This window comes from Vanessa atalanta, chromosome 5 (assembly GCF_905147765.1).
Source record: "Vanessa atalanta chromosome 5, ilVanAtal1.2, whole genome shotgun sequence".
NCBI classification, from domain to species: domain Eukaryota; kingdom Metazoa; phylum Arthropoda; class Insecta; order Lepidoptera; family Nymphalidae; genus Vanessa; species Vanessa atalanta.
The window spans coordinates 3,882,257-3,902,678 of NC_061875.1; the positions used below are offsets into that span (position 1 = coordinate 3,882,257).

A 20,422-nucleotide genomic window follows, 5' to 3' on the forward strand; every position below is an offset into this window, starting at 1 on the left:
TCAAAACAACGTCGTACGATGATGTATGAAACAGAGGCGCTGGCTGAGTTCGTTAAACGATAAATAAATAAAGGCACCGATATTGGCAGCTCGTAAATGTTCATGCAAACACCGGTTCTGTTATCTTTGCTTTGTTAATTTTACCGGTTTCGGTTATGAAATTTATTTCACCATGTATTTTGTTTTTTATTTGTAGCGTACACATCAAATTTATTTTTATTTCGAAAGTTTAAGAAACAATACGTTGTACTACGTTAAGGTATAATTTGTTATAAATATATCATTGGGTAAGGTTTACTTTTTGTCGATTTTTCGGATCATTTTGGGGATTTAAAATGACTAGAAAGAATTATAATGAAACTAGATTTTGGTAATTAAAAAATGTGAATAAATGAATTGTTGTTTTATATCTAAACAAACGAAAAGATACTCACCCTAAGATGTAGGGGTGTTTTAACTTGTTCATGAGCTGTACTTCTCGCAGCATATTGGGACGGTTCGCCCTCTGCTGGTTCATCTTTAGAACCATGACCTTGCCAGAGGTCTTGTGTGTCACCTGGAAAAATTATGAAATTAATAACGTAAATATTTTGAGATATATGTAATGTACACCTAGAATAAGCACTGAGTCTTTTTTATAATGAAAAATTTCCTGAATAATAGCTAATTTTTTTACCGGCAGTTTAATTTCCGATACAAATTAAATAACACCAATTATAATAATTAATCGTTGAATTTGAAACAAAAACAATTACATTCGTACTATTCTTTGTTTACACACTTTGTATAATGATGACAAAGGGTTAATGTGTCATTCACTGTAACAGAAAAGTAACAGAAAAGTTTATGAACTTGATATTGTTTTAGCGTGAAAATTTGAATTAAATATTCTATACTTCGAATATTTGATAACGCTAATTTGCAAGCAAATGTAAATAAACTTCTTTATAAAATAAGTTTATTTACATTTGCTTGCTTATTGTCTTGCAATGGGAGTATAACTTTTTGTAGTAGGATTTGCTAATAGCAATGTTTAGCCGTCTAAAAATGTTCAGATTGGTATTATATTTAGTTGTACAAACAACGTTTCTAGTTAGATGCTAATTCATAGTTGCATATTTGTACATATTTAACCTCAAAATATAATATTTGTTGATGTTTTTATGAATTGAGTAAGAATATACAAATGTCATCGATGTCACTTACGCGACAGTTTTTTTGAGTACGAACTTAACATCAGCAGAGTTAATAATAATAACGAAAATTTATTGCGTAAAAAAATCCTAACTATAAATATTCTGTTATCATTACACATTTCCTGAATTTATTAATACGTTTTATTGCAAAGGAATTTATAGTTTTGATAAACATACATTGCGTGTTCGTGTCCAGTTCTCGATATTGATAGTACGTGAAGGTCAATGTCGAAATATCAAGCCGAGTCAACGGCATTACGAAATAAACACACAAGACAAATGTAGGTATATTAATATACAAACGTAAACATTCAACGTACTAGCCGAAGACTTGCTGTAACGTTTGACATACATTTTTTAATCACGATTAGGGGTGGTCGTGGTATCGTTTGGGGACTTTGGTAATGCAGCTTAGTCATTTAATCGAGCATATCTAGCCGTTAGTAGTTATTACAATATGCCTCGTTTAGTCTTTCGTAATTAGCCTCTTCAGATACAGATCATGAGATCTCAGAAAGCAAAAGAACCAGTAAAAATTTATCGGGTTTTTATGTCAACTAACTCTCAGTAACAGCTCTAAGTTGGTAGTGACCCTCGAAGATATTCCCTGTGCCTGATCTCCGTCCGAACATATTGGACTGCAGTCTTATTGGATTATGACAAACCTCACTCTGCGTGATATGTTCTTTATTTAAATACACCTTATGATTGTATTTTCAGTTAAGAATTGTCAGTGGCTGAAATAAGTTAGGAAGACATAATTAGTTCAATAATTTCTAAGAACTCATCAACTTCAATAATTTTAAATCCGAGATTAAAGAAATTATTCCATGTCAGATTTTCAGTGCAATCACAACTGGTGCAAGACCAATCGTGACGTCATAGACTTTCGAGTATCCTTGTTACAGTATGCATTTGACAATTACCAAACAAAATATCTTGGATTACGGCTTGTCGGAATAGTATAAATCGTGTCGCATAAACGAGACGATAAAGCCATTATACCTACTACTGAATTATATCGTAGACATTATCGCATTCACTCATCAGATATTCAATGATTTTAATTTTTATGGTTGAACAAATGAGCCATCTGATGGTAAGTGGTCACCAACGGCTAAATATTAACTATTTCTTATTCGTCAAAGTGCCACCAACCTTGGTAATTAAGACGTTATGTACCTTGTGTCTGTAGATACACTAGCTCAATCATCCCCAAACCAGAACACAACAATACTAGGTATTATTACTTGGCGTTAGAATTTATGACATAAAAAAAATTGTGATTCACTACTTTTAATTGTAAGGCGTTTAAGTATATATCTGATCATGAAGCAAGGCTAACATAACGTTTAAATCGTAATTCAGTGTTACTTACGATAAATTGACGCGATACTACGAAAAGGAAAATTTGTAGTGTTGGGTATGCACTTATTTCAAAAAAGTTTATATTAATTTTGATATCACATCGCCGATGCCTTCAAATATGGCTACACCCATATAAATCATCTTTGAAATAATTAAATAGGATAATTATAACAAAGCAGAAAATTAATTTATTGATCGATGTAAGGAAGAAAATTCTCGAAAAATTACCACGTATCGGTAAGTAATCTTTAGATATGTAGCAAAAGTCAAAAGTTATTTCATGAACTTTGTGACATCACAAAGTTTCCTATCACGTATCTTTTCATTACAATTATTATAATAAAAAATAAGAAAATTTGACGCCTAAACGTATCAAACAAAATCATTCGCATTTACAATATCAGTGAGGATATTTAGATTTGTTTATTAGTTGTATGGAACATGTATTCTTGTTTGATAAGACTTCGGCGAACAAAGGAGTTCGACTTCAGATTAAACGTTTGATCATGTTATAAGCGTCGAAGTTCTTCTTGAAAGGATTCCGGTTTAGATATCAAGTAAAAGTATGTTCACAAATTCTTAGAATACGGAACACAATATCGTTCTTCTATTTTTTTATACAAATGAGTTTTGTATATTAATTAAAGGAAGTAAAGGTATTCAGTAAACAAATAGTATGAATAACCATGTCGTATTTATTCGATATATTAACTGTTTTTTTTGGTTTTTGAGCGATTTTATTTTTATTGTTAATTTTGAACTTTCTAAATACTTAGGTAATCACTTCTAATAATTTCGAGTGAAACAAACATCCATAACATACTTACTGATAATCCAATAAGATTTCCGTTGACGCCTTATACACATGTTGTTGGAATGATGCTAAGTCTGCTAAAAAACTGTATAGTTTCTTGATATAAAAATAATTTCATATTGCCGAGTTTCAAATATAGCAAAATTCAAGTACCCAAAAAGTCTAGAATTTTCTATCCATTATACATTTATTTGATTCGATAAATTTATAATAATTCAACAGTAAGTAATTACAGTGCTTATATCAATAACTATTGTTATACAATTTACCAATTATCAAGCCCAAAAATACTTGAAAGTGATTAATAGTGAACAGTACACGATAGCCAGATCTTACGAAATGGATCATTCACGCCGTGCTCCAAGTGGGACCGTAACAGTATTCCACGCCCACGAATATCACGACGTTGCATCAATACGTATAACAATATACGTATTGATGCAACGATTTTTAAAATATCCCCAAAAATTGGACATCACTAAAATCTAACCAGTAAGTAATTTTAGGAGTATGTGATGAATAAACACATTTCATTTATTTTCGGCAATACGTGTCAAGTTGCGAATCAAATAACTTAAAAATCTAGGATAAATAATAAGTCAACTGTTTATTTTAATTTTCTTAAACGTACATAGCGCTTGACGGACAAAATGACCTGCGAGTGACCCGAACTGACCTGATTATTGCGAAATGGTAGTTTTATCTTTTTATGGAATCTTTCTTTCCAAGTATTTATTTACGTACAATGTGATTGTGGAACATTTTCTTATTTTTTTTTTACTGTCTCTTATGAAATACTCAATAAGGATACTTAAACTTCCTTAACCTATTAATGGATTTAAATCTAATTAAAAAATGATAAGGATTATTGCACAATGTAAGAATATACAAATTATTAAAATTAATACTCATACAAGAACATCAATGGAATTTATTGTGCATAGTTAACTATGTATTTGAGAAGGATCTTCACAAAAGAAAGAGAACTTCCAATTTAATATTGTAATATGACGATTCCGAGGTGCATACTAAAACAATATTTTAATTTTGACTTTGTTAGTGATAATAGGTCATAAAACATTTAAGTTAAATTCAAATAACAATATGTCAGGCCAACTATTGGTATGTTATTGTTGTGTCCCGTGGTATACTTTATCTGCTAACATCGCTAAAAAGTCAATGACACAATAAGCAGGTTGTAAAATCGTTGTTTGAACTTACCTCCGAGTTCGAGTGACCACTTGACACGTTTTGAAATGATGACACGCTATTGTCTCAGACGCTGAGATCACTTGAACTTTAAGCCAGTTAGATGACCGATATGGGTCACTGGGTTGTTATTGTAAACATTATATCTAAACATCTTGTATTATAAAGGTACAAAAAGTCGATAACGGGATTGTGAAATATATTTTGAGGACATGCAGTCTAAGACGCCTGCAATTGTTAATCTAACAATAAAAGTGTGAAACATTGTTAGTTCCTTATAATTATACCGCGATGTTCAAAGTGTACGAGGATTTAATCAAAAATGTTACTTAAAAGTATTACTTTATTTTTTATCTCCGAAGCAGAAATAACATTCATCTATTTGTATACGAATAGAAATTTTTTCTTTTTTTAATTTATTAAATCCGTAAAAATGAAATTTTGAGATATAAATGTACTTGATTAGAGAATTAATTTTAGCCTATTTACTGTAGCAAAATTGTTAAAGCAATAAATACTAGGTACATAAAACAGGTGCAGGTAGGCTACTCGGTTCCAGCAATTTAATCTAGATAGTAAAGTACTAGAAACAAAATTATTACCGAATGTTAGATCAAAGAATATTTGTATGGATTATAATTGTGAAAATGCGAATATATCGAAAATTATTACGCTGATTTTTCCGGACCTATATATATATATATATATATTTATACATGATATAAAAAATTGGAAACGGCGTTAAATTCTTTGGGATTAAATCTACAGGTTAAATTCGTCAGAAGCTAAGTCTTCTACGGTTATCAACGATCATCCATGCTTTTATTTTAAATTTGCAAAGTGACTTGCATTACCTTGCGCATGAATATTTTAAATCCTGTATATCTATTTTTATAAGTTAAGAATGCGTGGAATCTTCTAAGTATTTGCAAACAAAGATTCAACGTTAGTTATAAGCAAAGTCAGCGCTCATGAGAGCGAGTGATAAGATAAGGATCCAGCGCACCTAGTGTCGGATTTCTATCTAGAGAAAAGTTTTATCTCTGCTCGCTACATGTTTTATTATGAAACGTTGAATAATATATTATTTTTGAACCATAAATATATATTTTATAATATTAAAGAAAATATTACAAAGTTTTTTTAGGGATTCGATCTAGACAATTCGCAAGACAGGTTAGCTCATAAAAATATAAAAATAAAAAAAAAAACAAAATAAACACGAAGAATGTCATTCGAGTATATGGACAAAGTTAGTGATCACTTACTCTCCCTGGAAGAGAGTAACGGATCGCTTTTAACCTTAGGAGCTTAATGGTCTTCCTATTGTCGACAAAGAATGTTTCTTTCATCAAAGAAATTTCAAATCAAATTTAATATATTATTTCAATAATTAATAATTTTGACGAACAATTCACCTATTGGCTCACATATGAGGCGGCAGAACTCGAAGCCTTTTTTTTTTTTTTAGCATTAGCAGCCCGTAAATGTCCCACTGTTGGGATAAAGGTCTCCTCTCCTTTGAGGAGAAGGTTTGGAGCATATTCCACCACGCTGCTCCAATGCGGGTTGGCGGAATACACATGTGGCAGAATTACGTTGAAATTAGACACATGCAGGTTTCCTCACGATGTTTTCCTTCACCGCCGAGCACGAGATGAATTATAAACACAAATTAAGCACATGAAATTTCAGTGGTGCCTGCCTGGGTTTGAACCCGAAATCATCGGTTAAGATGCACGCGTTCTAACCACTGGGCCATCTCGGCTCACTCGAAGCGCTGGGTGCAAATTTCAGGTTTTTGTGCAGTCCTAGAGATTGGAGTCCGTGTAATAAAATCTGCCAGCAAGACTCTATTTTACATTCTACATCAGAAACTTTTAGTTTTGATAAGAACATACCTTTAACTTTTTTATTAAGTAAACAACAATTTCATTCAATAAATACCTCTACTGCAAATATTAATCACATAATATATTTAGAAGAGAAAATATAACCATCATGCTTTTGATGTTATTTTAGTTATGTGACTATACCATGGCATATGTGCGTTGGTTATTATCTCACTCGACATCATGGGGTCCGGTACCTATGCGAACACTTTCGCTTCACTGAACCGTTTATAGGAACCTAACTATTACAAATATCTTCTTGATGAACCATTATTAGCACTTGACTTTGATTGAATCGTTTTCATTATTTACTTGTAGCTTGCGGCTGCATATGTTAAAAATCAGTTTACTATTATTGAAAACACATCGTTAAAGATATGTTAGGGTTTATATGAAACTACTTATGTCACCATCAAAGAAACCGGTACTTTTTACCGTCTCATATCAAATTGTATCCGACTGGCAGTGCAATAACTTTGCCATTATTTTTATTAGGAATATGGTAACCACTTTTTATAAATAGAACAATTTAATCTTGCTTTGTTATGCAATGAAAATATATTATTTTGACATTCGGTTGTTATTACTTATTTATTTCAATGTGTGTGTTTGTGAGATGTTCAATCGTTCGAGTTGAGTTGTTGGAAGTTATGTGAAGGTTTCTGGAACTATCAACGTGCACTAGGTGCGATATAATAATAATAACCTGAGTATTGAATCGGAAAATTCAAAGACCCTCACTTACCCTTGCGAGTCAGGACGGATAGCTAGTCAGGTATAAAAATAGTTATTTTTTATAGCCACACGTAAGAAAAAAAATGCCAATTAATATTATTGGAAGGTTACTTTTAATTAAAAATATTCAAGCTTTTATTTTTAATTTATTATTATTAATGAACAGAACATTTCGGCGCAATTTTGTCTCACCTTGACATTTAAATATTTTGCCAATAGGCACGTAGAATTTTTTATAAATATATATATATGTTAATTCAGTATTACTAGGCAATTATTAATCTAAGTTAATAAACCAATAAATAATTTCATATACGCCTTTATCTGATAAACTTTGATAAAGCACACATTCTACCGTGACCAATATGCACCGCCTTTACTGGAATTAACACCCAAAAGCAATTCCAAACGAGGCACGTTTCCAAGTAAATTTCCATAATTGAACTCTTTCAGCACTGTCGCTGCCGTAATAAGGATTCCTTTGACCTCAACTGCTAACTACCGTAATATGCCGTCCCGATACGGGAATTCTGATACAACCCCGATAGGATTGTTGCTGATAGATGATGGCAAGTTACTGCCTTTGAGCCGAGCTTTATTTTAAAATTTATATCTTAGATTTAATATAGTAAATTCTGAATTTATTTATGGAAGCTTTTTGTCTTTTAAATGTTTCGGGAAAATATCTTATACGTTATTAAAGAAGCGGAAAAAGCACGAGCTGTTACTCAAGATAAAGTCCGTACGTAGAGAGAACGAAATTCATTCGACAAAATATCCAATTTAATTGGCTATTAAACGAAAAATATTTTGTGTTCATTCGCCGAGTATTTACAGATATTAAATTCGACTCTAGACTTTACCTGGTACGAATTAAGGTTGTAAATAGTTTTTTTTTTATAGAATACACATTCATTTAGTTACAATGAATCTATGTAGATTGTAGGTATATACTTATCATGTCCATACAGCCTTCTATCTAATGTTGTAACAGATATTACCGAACATCCTCCGCCTGTTCACACACTATATTACCTCCACGAGTTCGAACGAGTAACGGAACTATATTATTTAAACTTCACTTCCAATTTCGACACAACTATTTATTATACAACTTGATAAGAAATCACAACAACGTGATAATTTGAAAAACCCAAAAAATCGTTTAAACACCTGTAAAAAGAATCGAAAAACAACTCTTTATGTATAAATTTAAATACAGTAACAAAACGTGGGTTGCTTTCAAATAACATTTTTATAAGTCTTCGTTTGTCCTGACAGACTATCGAGGCCGAAATTCGGAACAGCATTATACAACGTCAGCTAAGAACTTTATTTTGTATTAATTTTACCTGTATGGGAGTCGGGACGGGCCGTTAGTTTCTTAGGTATACGTTCTTTCAAACATATTTTAATATATTGGAAAGTATTGTTCAAATTTAGAAAGTTTCAACGGTAATTTTCCTTGTTATAAACTTATGAATAAACTTTTGGATCTTAAAATTAATTAGTCCTCAAGCGTATAAATTGTAAATCAACACTCATACAATAGAAATTATTGTAAATGATTTCATGACTATTAAGTGTAGACAAATAAACTTTATAGCGTAGATTAAAATAGAATACAGTTATAAATAGAGATAAAATTACGATACGTGGTAAAGGTGTTTATCGCTAAGAGAGCAATCTCTTCTTGACAACCTTTGGATAGAGGACATCACTACATCATTGTTATAAACTGCGTCTGAACGTAATGAACTAAAAAACTAACGGAATTCCATAAGATTCAACAATGGACGGAGTTATTCACGAGGATGATTTAGCTGTATGTGTATAATTTATTAATGTTTTGTGTAAATTGACTGAAATATGACGACGATTATCATGGCAATTGGGAGCGATGTTCGACCCGAAAACTGACAGTTATATGTACAAACGTTTTATGTAGACCTCTATTCTAACCGAGACTGGAAGCTAGTCCATACAAATATTATAAAGCTGAAGGGTTTGTCTGTTTGATTGCGCTTATTTCAGTATCTCTCAGCCGAATTTGCTGCAATTTGCAATTTGCTTTTTTTGCGTTAGATTGCGAATTTAAATAAAGATTATCGACTATAATAAGCAATGACGTTTAAAGAGGATGAAGCCGTTCCGAGTAGCTACTAAGAAATAATTATTTAAATTTTAAATTTAAGCACTACCGATGATAAAAGAGTATAAAATAAATAAACTAATTATGCTTATAATTCTTGTCTACCTATAATATACAGAGTAAATTCGTTAGTATGTAAGTAATTAATATTACTTATTAATATGTTTTAAGTTTGTGCCTTAAATGTATTGCTAAATTTTAAAAGGAATACATTTATGTTATCAAATTCGAAAGTACCTTTATCAGTAATATCATTATTATTGATGACATATTTTTACCTTATCGTCTGTGTGGAGACAGTCTGAATCGTGCGAAAGTCTGAAGAATGATTAAATTAATACGTATATTAAATTTAGATTGAATATATACCTATTTATATTCGACTGAAAGGCTGACATAAGCAGAAAACAATAACTACCAATGTGATAACAATGAAATATATCAAATAAACGTAAAGAGATAAAGTTTAATTTTGATTCTCAGTTAATAATAGAAGTAAATGTCCCAATTCTGGAGTCCCCACCCATTGAAAAGATTTGGTGCCTTCTCTACCGCAGGTTGGTGACAAAAGTTATATGTGACATTTTTTGTAATACATGCAGGTTTCTCGTTCTTCGCCGACCACAGAATAAAAACATTCTAATAGGATCATCTTGGCTTAATATAGTATACACAGATACACTTTATAATTAGTCAAAAATCCAAATACTTGTTAATAAAGTATCCTCACATTGCACGATTCAATTTAATGTGAAGCTATTGCCGGAATGTAAATACTAGTGAATTGACAACAAAATAGTTGCGTTACGTTCTTTATCCTATATTTATTTTTACATTGTGAATTACAATAAAGCAATTCTAACATACAAATAAATATAACGATCTGTATAGATTTAGTGGAACACTAACATACATTGTAATGTTATACTGTACCAGACACGATTTAACACTAAAAACATAGTAATCGTGACTCATAAGCTTAATAAGTTCATTGATATAGAGACAACACGTGCCACTAGTCATGCGAATACACGAAACACGTATTATGTATAGCTGTATACTCAGATTTTATGCTAATTCAAACAATTCTACCTACCTACCTATACAACCGGCATAAGCAATTATGTAATAAACTATTTGTTGCACGCGGTATCCTCCCGCTTTGAATTAGAGTTGTAGATTCTTGCTAAACATGACGAGTACATTAAATGATAAATAAATTTTGGACAACATCAAATACATTACTCTGATCCCAATATAAGTAGCTAAAGCACTTGTGTTATGGAAATCAGAAGTAACGACGGTACCACAAACACCCGAGACAACATAGAAAACTAATGAATTTTTTCTACATCGACTCGGCTGGGAATCGAACCCGGGAGACACACTACTCGACCACGGAGGTCGTCAAAATAAAACAACGTAAATGTCCCACTATTGGGCAAAGGCTGTTCTGGAGTCTTTCCGTAAATGTACAATGCATATAACTTACGCAGTTTATAATGGTAATTACAATTTCCGACTTTACAAAGTCAATGCATCCTTCCTGGGGCAAGGTAATCGTTTCTATAAAACAATTGCGTAAATATGTTTTTCAACTTTGCCAATTAATACATTATATCTTATATTAAAAACACTAATATTACTCAATACATGATTACATAGATGGTAAAAAACCGTTGAGCTTGTATTTATTGATTTCCATATATAAAGGATATAGAAATTTAATTGTATATTTATAAATAGGTATTTTCATTTAACAAAAAAGTAATTACCTACTGGTCTTTATACTTCTTAGTATAATCTACAAGCGAAACCGGGGCGGTAGCTAACATTTACTTAATGGTAGGGCTAGCCCGGGTGGGTGTTACCTGTTCATCAGATATTCTACCGTCAAACAGCAACAGTTAGTACGGTTGTGTTCCAGCTTGAAGGGCGAGTGCTAAACTACTGGAACTACAGGCACAGGGGACTAAACACCTTAGCTTCAAAGGTTGGTGGTGGCACGTTGGTGATGTAATGGTTAATATTTTTTAATATATGGTGATGCCCTCTTCTATATATTACAAAGCAACATTCAAATCCTTTATATTTGAGACTGATAAATAACAAATTATTTATATAAAGTATGTTTTAATGAAGATTTTCGATTTGTAGTTTACTTATTTTCTCTGTCGTATTCATATATTTTACACACATACCATTGCATAAATTATCACATTTAAATAAAAGAGCAGCCCATTGCAAGTTTGTGATTTTCAATTTAAGCCTAAAATTGCTTTCTGTAAATTTACATGACATCGAGGTCAAGATACAAACAGTAAAATAATATTTTGAGTTTATTCGCATGTTATTTACACACCGAGGTCATTGACCGACTTATACATGGATCTATAAGATTTGTTACAAGCAACTAAACTCTTTTGACCATATATATATTTTACACTTCAAGCTATTTAGATAATGTTTCGTTAGATAAAAAAATATTATAGTCTTATATTTTTTTGTTTGTGTGATAAGTAAAATAAAGTTAATATTGTTCAAATTAATAATAAGCACATAAACAGAACAAAACACTATCTACTTCGTATCAAAGTTATAAGGAAATTTATCGGTTTAAATCTAAGAGGCAAATTATTACGATTGACAATATATCGTGCAAATCACTCAAAGAATTCATAATACCACGGCTTTCACAAAAACCTTTATATATATTATATAGATATTAAACAAATAGAACCGCGTTTTTTTTTCTATGTCATCTTGACCGAAAATCACTAAAAGCGTAATCAAATTATCCAATTATTCTAATACGAACCGTATATCGATATCATATTCAATTTAAAAATATAACCGTCGCGGGCACCCGGCAGATTTTGATCTTAATTTAAATAATTTATTATTAAAGAGAATCGATAAATAAATATGGAGTAAAAAAGTAAAGTAAGTATAGAGTAGAGAGCGACGGCGGAAAGGGGACTCGACGGAATAAGAGAGCATCATATTTGCTGTTTTCGCCTTAGCCGTTACGACATACGGGTCGCTTTACCCCTAATGCGTACCAATGCATGTTTGTTTCAAATCAAAAGGAATCACTAATAAAACATGACTACAAAACAATACCAACAATTTCATTCTCTTTGATAGTATCTTATAAATCTATCTAATAACTGATATGAAAAAAATGAACACATATTATTAGATACAAGGTTAAAAAGCTGATAAAAATCGTTGAATTAGTTTTCGTTGATTTTTATAAAATAAATTCATTCACGTCGTAACTACTCGACCGATCAGCATCAAATTTTGCGTACACGTTGTCTAGGGTACAGATACAGCACGAAACGGCTTTCCGTGCTCCATCCAGCATTCAGACTTCATGCTACTTCTGAGAATTTTTCGACAAAGAATCCAATAACTTTTTTTCACCACGACCTGGGGTTTGAACTCAGGGCACAGAATCAGAAAGAAACCAGAATCTCGGGAACTGTGGTGAATTGTTTCGTCTCGTTCGAAATCATAGTCGTAAATTTGGCTTAAGTAAGAATCGATATATGATTTCAGCGTAACGAGTAAGCAGTCAGACAAACGATTATTATCTTAGTAAAAATTAAAAACATTTCATACACAACCAATGTGCTTTTATAGACTTACGATACATAAATGTATACATCATTGACTCTCGTATTAATTCATCGCTATCAGTAAGATAGCCTTATCAATGTTTCGAACAATCTTTTTATAGCTTCGAGTAGATATTCTGTTTTATGAATACATATTTACACTGTTACGAAGGATCGTTTGACCTTTGTATACAGTTTCATACGCCGTTTGTGTATTAACTTAATTAATTTCACTGACAAGTTCAGTGCAAGAGTAAGACTGAGAATAAAAAGATTGTAGGATATGACTAGAGACATAGGGAAAGAACACACTTATGCCAATAAATAAAAGCCGATCGTTAACGTAGCTGTCAAAATACCAAATTAATTCTTGCGATTAAAGTTAATTGATTGTGAAATCTAGCCTTAATCTTGTTAATAACGTGCTTGTTAGAGCCCACTTGAATAAAGCACATTTTGACACTACGAATAGTTCAAACGAATAGGCGTGAGAGTGAGCGACATAAAACTGTATCAATTGTTCTCATATTTTATATAACAGATAATAAGGCAGATAGGCGTGTATGAGAAAGATTTATATAGTCGATGTCTAAATATTCCTTTCCATGCTTACGCAAGTTTCAATGCAGAGCTGTTATGCCATCATCAAACAGTCTTCTAGCTGTTCCGGTAAAAATACTTTAGATTAGATTACTGCTAATCTAATTGTGATGGTGACTGTGCAAACTTGCCTTATTTATTGTATTATTTTTGTAGTGTACATACATTATCCAATTGCCTCGTTGGTCTAGTTGCTAGATCTCCATGGCATCCTCCTGGTTTTAAGCCGCAGGTCGGACTAATAAAAAATATTGTGTTTTTTGTAGAAGAGTTTCAGAATTACAAACCGAAGTTAAAGTTAGTACGTAATTAAGTCGGTCCTGTGCCTGAACTCTTTCTGATCGCGTCGGACTTGCCGTCCCATCGAATTACGAGAGTTAGTGATTAGAGAGTTCATCTGTGTTTGTGCATATACTTGAGCACTATAATATGTCCAGGGTTAGTTAGTCTCTCTTGATCGGACGCCGTGGCGGAAATCGGTTAGGACAACAACATTATCATCATTGTCATGCACTGAGATGCACAGTTAAAAAGAAAAAATATATTAACTTAGATGTTATATATTTTTTTGTATATATATTAAAATATAGTTACAATATAAACACAGTCTTAGTATTTTTCAAGTAATATATAATCATAATGATAATAATTGATAAGTGTTTGTGATTTCACACGTTCGCTTCCTCATGGTCTTTGCTTTTATCAACATTCTAATTAAAGAGAGAAAACCACGAATTTAAAATTACAATAGTATTACCTTTCAAGTGGTCACCACAGCCAATAGACATCGGCGCCGTAAAAAAATTTAAATATTCCTTTATCGCCAATACCACCAATCTTGGAAACTAAGGTGTTATGTCCCTTGTATTTTGGGCTTGCGTACCATTAAAAACAAAACACACTGGATTTAATGACAGAGATAACATTATTTCATTAAAATAAAACCTTTAAACAAACTTCAGCAGTTCGAGACACTGTTAAATTTATATGTAAATACGGTCGTCTTAAAGGTATTCGAATAGCGGTTATCTGATCGCGTCGATGATAAGATGCCATTGAAAATAAAGTCGTTTAAACGGAAATGCCGCAATAAATAATAGCAATCCATTGTTTAAAATAAAAGTATAGAAAATAGGAATACTATCGGGAAAGGTAAACTTGTTGCAAAGTTGATTATGTTTAATGGGAAATGCTGGTATTGTTTTCAGGTCCTCAAGTAACGGGTATCGAATCGTGCAGACGATAACGTGGAGTCAATGACGCTCCGCTTCGCCGTCGGGAAGGTGTTACCGGAATAAATTACCACAATCCACATTATTTAGTGAAACGATGAAATCAAAAACTTCGTGCGAGGGCAAACACCCAAAATAATTATTTTCGTAACTAAAAACATACTAACGTAGCCAATCCTTATACTTTGTATTTGAGCGAAATAGTTTATTAGAATTTTAATTTCTGTTCACAATATGACCTAAGATGGGTGGGCTTGTACACATGAATCTTAACGAAGGTTGCGGGTTCAAACCACTGAGTTTTCATGAGTCTAATTTGTTTTTGTAAATAACTTAGTGGAGCTTAACGTTGTGAGAAGACATGCCTTTGTCGAATGCAATTCTTCTATATGTAACAAGCTCCAAAATTTCTCAAGAGGACAAAAGACATTAGTCGCCTAGCATTGAGACAGACTGTTACTTATACAATGGGAAGATATAAGATTGCTATACATGTAGGTCGATATGAATCAATATTATCATAACTGCTTTGTCACATTGATAATGTACCACATTGCATTCCTAACACTGAAGATACTTCGAATTCTGCGTAGTACCAACATTCAAGGAATGTGTGAAATACTAGCTTTTGATTGTATTTGAATAGTAAATGAAAGTTAGGTGTCAAGTGCCAGGAATGTATATAAATTTGCATCTTTAAGAAATCTTAGCCAGCTATCTAGAGAAACGAGTAAATTAATGAATATTATGGAAAACAAATGAACATAGAAAAAGTTAAACATTATAAACTATAGTAAAAAAACATAGTTTATGAATGTATTACCTACTTATTGTTTTTTTTTAAAAGTATGATATACCGTTACGACTGTGTTGTCGTTAGGATGTTTTAAAGAATATTTGTGCAAAGGTGTTTTAGATGCACCGGCAGCGGCTCAGATCAGCTATTCTTGTCCAACTAAAAATACAGGCATCCAACATGGCGCCGTCTGTGATGCAGTTTTTATGCATGTCGCTAAATATTTTAGATGAGACATTCACCCGACGTAAGTAACACCAGAGGCACAAGGGTGAAATTGGCTTGCAGGTAATATCGCATTCCACCACGTCTGGCGCGGATTATCTTCACTCCAAGTAATTTTCGTTGCAAATTGATTAAGCGGAACTCTGATTCCATAGATATTTTTCTTTATTGGCGGGGTATACGAGGTTCTTTTAGGGTTAAATAACTTTCGATTACGAGTGAGAGCCAAGCAAGAAATTGCATTACATTGCCGTTAAGCTTTCCTTTTAAATCCGGGATTATGACCAATCGCAATCTTTACTTAAATTTATTTTACTGCAAATATTTCCCTGTCTGTATTTATTTGGATTAGCTTATAATACTGACAGGTCAATTTGTTTATTCCAATAAAATGTACAGCATCATTTGAATTTGTTTCGTTGAAATTGCATCTTAATAGTTCTTTGAAGTCAACTCGCGTCGTGAAAACAAATTGCACACGACAAAATCCCATACGTTTAGCATTTTAAAAAAAACGCAATCGAAAATTTCTATGCTGCTAAAGTCTGACCCAGAACTGTTGCATTCCGAGCAGCACATGTTTATTTAAATTTAGATAGACTGAGATTTAAAGACACACTAAATCGTGATTACGGGTTTAATTAAACGAATAATGGAATTTAGATTCATAGATAAAACATTTATTTGCGCTTAACACAATACAAAACATATTAATAAAATAACTGCAGAAACAAATAAAAAATATAGAAATGTTCTTAATATGTTGTGACGTAAAAAATGGATAACTACTCAACTAAGTTCGGATGACAAACTAACACTGATAATAAGTATTCGTATAGTCTCCAAGAGAAATGTCAACAAAAACAAAATGAACGATTTTATAGTTCAATTAAATTAATGAATTCACTTACCGTTCCCACGTACGAACTGGCATGGCTAAACACATGGTTTTAAGGAGAACATGAGCTGAATTGAAATTAACCTAAAAGTTATTCGTTGAAATAATTAATCACTTTTTGCATCCATTATAAATATTCATTTTTAGTCAATCTGTCAGATGGCCGTATTGACATTGAATTTTATGACAGTCGCATTCTAACATACTTTTATACGTTAGAAAAGACAATACATTCTTTTAAACAGAAATAATAATTTCTAGAAAATTCGGTATTATATTATTAATTAAAAAAAAGTTAACGGCGAATATTGTTAAATATTTTATATCTTTACGACCAAATGATCTCTGTATGGTAACTGTCTGTCGATGGTTGTTCTCTTTTACATTTTGAAATCAATTAAAAAAATATATAAAAAAAAATCCTTTAACTAAAATTACGTATATGTATGATGATTTTATATATCTTTTGATAATCTAGTTTCTATGATTCGTCCTAATGTACATATTGAAATCAAAGACGTACGATTTTATTGCTCGGAATTTTTGAGTCAACCAACATATTTAATCTTAACTCAGAAATATGTTGCTTATACTTAAGTAAGCCCAATACTTTAGTGTAATCCTGTTGTCCGTTTTCCATTCTGACGGCATCTCCGCCACCTTACCGTAATAGACACGCATTCCGCTTTAAGAGGATATTCTGCGCGTACGCACGGAATTCATTTTATCCTAACCAAGCATACTTTTGGCCATTACGCAATTACATACCGTGTACCCTCGCATTAAAGGCGAATATTGCAGTTGCTAAATTTTCACAGATCAAGAGATTAGACGCGATGTTTCTGCCTTAAATTCTGTTTATTGTCAAAGCAATTTGTACTCGTTTATTGGTTAAATTCCGTTTTATAGACGAAAGCTGTTATCTGGATCTCAGGGCCATTTTGATTTAAGCTCGGACTAAAGTCGGTAAGTGCAGAAATTTATTTGCTCATTAAAATTATATTGGAGGCGTTGCCTTTGTACAAGTATATAACACTTTCACAATTTTAAGAACTATTGAAATATTTTGCGTAACGAATATGTACCCACTGCGGCGGTGCTTATTTTGAATGCTCACATTATATAAATTGCAGTATCATAAACATTTTCTCGGTCTATTTAAGGCCAATTGATTTTGACGGTATTTAAAACGATTACCAAAATATATTATACTACACTTTATCTATATAAGATTTCTATTCACGATAACCATAACATACACTATTGTACAACCTTCATTAAAAAAATATATTCTAAAAATTCAATTTGAAATATATAATTTTATATAGCTGTGTAACTTTTTGCAGGTTGCTGTAATAGAAATAGCACAAAACGGTTCCGTTAGGCATAAAACGCCGACATATCTTAGGTTAATTTCAGCGGAAAGGCAAGGTAAGTCGTGCATTTCACTCGACGTAACGAGAACGAGACGATATATCGAATTAGAAAAAAAAGTCGCTTATGTAGATTACAACATAATATGTATATCATAATAATAAATGATTTTGATTTAAGAAATATAGCAGCGCTCGGACCAGTATTTTCAATAGGTTCAATATAAACGCCTTCTAGATAAAATAATAAAAGTACGTAGCAACTTCTATAAATAAAACTACATATTACTAGTTGAATTAACTTCATTGAATAATAGATATATTAAATTAAAAAACGTTTTAATCGGTCAAATTTTGAATCGATTAAGATACTAGTCTATTTATCTAGTCGCGTCGCGTCACTATCACGTCGGGTCAGTGGGAGCGCCACGACAGCTTAATAGAGATGGACCGGTAACAGTAAATGTCCCGGAATTCGTACCAAGGCCGACCGTTTCAATATCGATTGCTGTATTCCTTGCGGGTTGCGGTTAAATCGATAGGTATCGATGAGTATCGACTTGGTCATATCGATTAACATTGAATGGGTGCGGATTAGACGAAGCATTTCTAGATGAAGTCGAATTAGTTATCGTATTTGTTTTGCTTGATTTTATAACGGATTTAATCCATACGAAGAATCTGTATGAGAGTACATCGTTTACAAGTACTTTTTTTATTTGTAAGTCCAAATATTTTACTAAGTCTGAAAAATCAGTATCAGTCATAAACATTTTTTGGAATATGTTTTCGTAAAAAATATTGTTAAAACAAATGAACGAACGATATAATTGAATTGGAAAAAATAAAAAATCTATTCCGGTGTAATTGTAAATGCTTATATGGCATACAAATAACCTAGCAAATAAAAAAAAAAACGTCACACGTGAACAGGAAGTTTCATTTGAATTAGATAAAGATTTGCTTTTTAAAACACACTCCTTTCTAATGTTATTTTCTCACGTATCGCTTCGAGTTAATAAAGTGATGGAAGTTGTTATTCATTGTAAAGGATATTATCTAAAGAAAATACTTATTAGCACCGTTGTTTTAAAAATTACATAAACCGTGCTGTAATATTATGAGTTCCGCAGGCGTCATCTGTTAATGTCGACATAATTATTTAATCTAGTTCCAGTTATAGCGTTCACACAGTTTGAAAAAAAAGTTTGACGAGTGCATTGAACTTAACTTGGGTTCCGTAATAATTAGCCTTCTTGCTTATAAACGTTATTTCCTGGGTATTACTTTAATCACTAATTTATCTCTTTCTGTCATATCTGATTTGTAAGAAGAAGACAGCATCATTAAACATTTATAAGTAATATTTAGTTGTTTTAAAGCTTGCTACTGCTAAGGTAATTGGTGGTAGGACTTTGTACAGGCCGGCTGGGTAGGTATCAGCTCATCAGATTTCCTAGGACCAAAAAGCAATACTTAGTATTTTTGTGTTCCGGTTTGAAAAATTAGTAAGCTAGTATAACTACGTTCCTAGAGATTTAACATCTTAGTTAATGCACGGCGACGCATTGGCGATGTTTAACGAGAAATGGTTAACACTTCTTATAACGCCAATGCCTATGGGCGGTGGTGTTGGTGACCACTTATCATCAGTCATCATATGCCCGTTCGCCAACCTATTTATTACACCTTACATTTTTCATTATGAATTTAAGCGGCTGTGGCGACGTTTATAAGCAAATATTATTATCAATTATTAGATAAATCTCTACAGCTCTCTTATCGTTGTTATCTTCCGAGTCATTGTTTTTAATCAAACAACCTTAACTGTGATTTTTAATCTACTCTATATAAAACGCAACTGCGAGTTACATTTCGACGAAACAAACGTATTCGAATTTGTCATGACCTATTATTAACTGATTTCTGTTTGCATATTATGGAAACTGTGAAAAGTTTGAACTGTCAGTGCCTTCTTCTAATAATAATTCTCTAATTTTACAGTTCAATGAGTTCAGAAGAACGTAATCAAGTCTGTAGTTACTTTAAATTATTTTAAATAGTATTTTGATAGCGTTTTCTAAAGATCATATTTCGTAGGAATTTGTTACGATGTGTGGGCTGCGTATCGCACAGCAAGTAAGCTGCATTATCAACGCTCTAGAAATTTCGAAACTGAAAATATTTGGGCTCCGACTACCGACCTACTTGTTGGTTTATTGCGAATTAAAACTACATTAACGTTCTCGATATTTGTTAAAAGTTAAATCCATTTTTATGATTCACTCTTAAAAGTTAATAACAATAAT

General features: G+C 32.1%; 1 protein-coding gene across 2 annotated transcripts in view; it reads right to left on the minus strand.

Moving 5' to 3' along the window:
• The window catches only part of LOC125064069 (dual specificity testis-specific protein kinase 1), an 85,134-nt gene that overhangs the window by 13,749 nt on the left and 50,963 nt on the right, over positions 1 to 20,422 (minus strand). For both annotated transcript variants that reach the window (XM_047670849.1, XM_047670847.1), the window contains exon 2: positions 435 to 556. In XM_047670849.1, the coding sequence (XP_047526805.1) occupies positions 435 to 556 (122 nt within the window). The remainder of the gene's footprint in view (positions 1 to 434; positions 557 to 20,422) is intronic.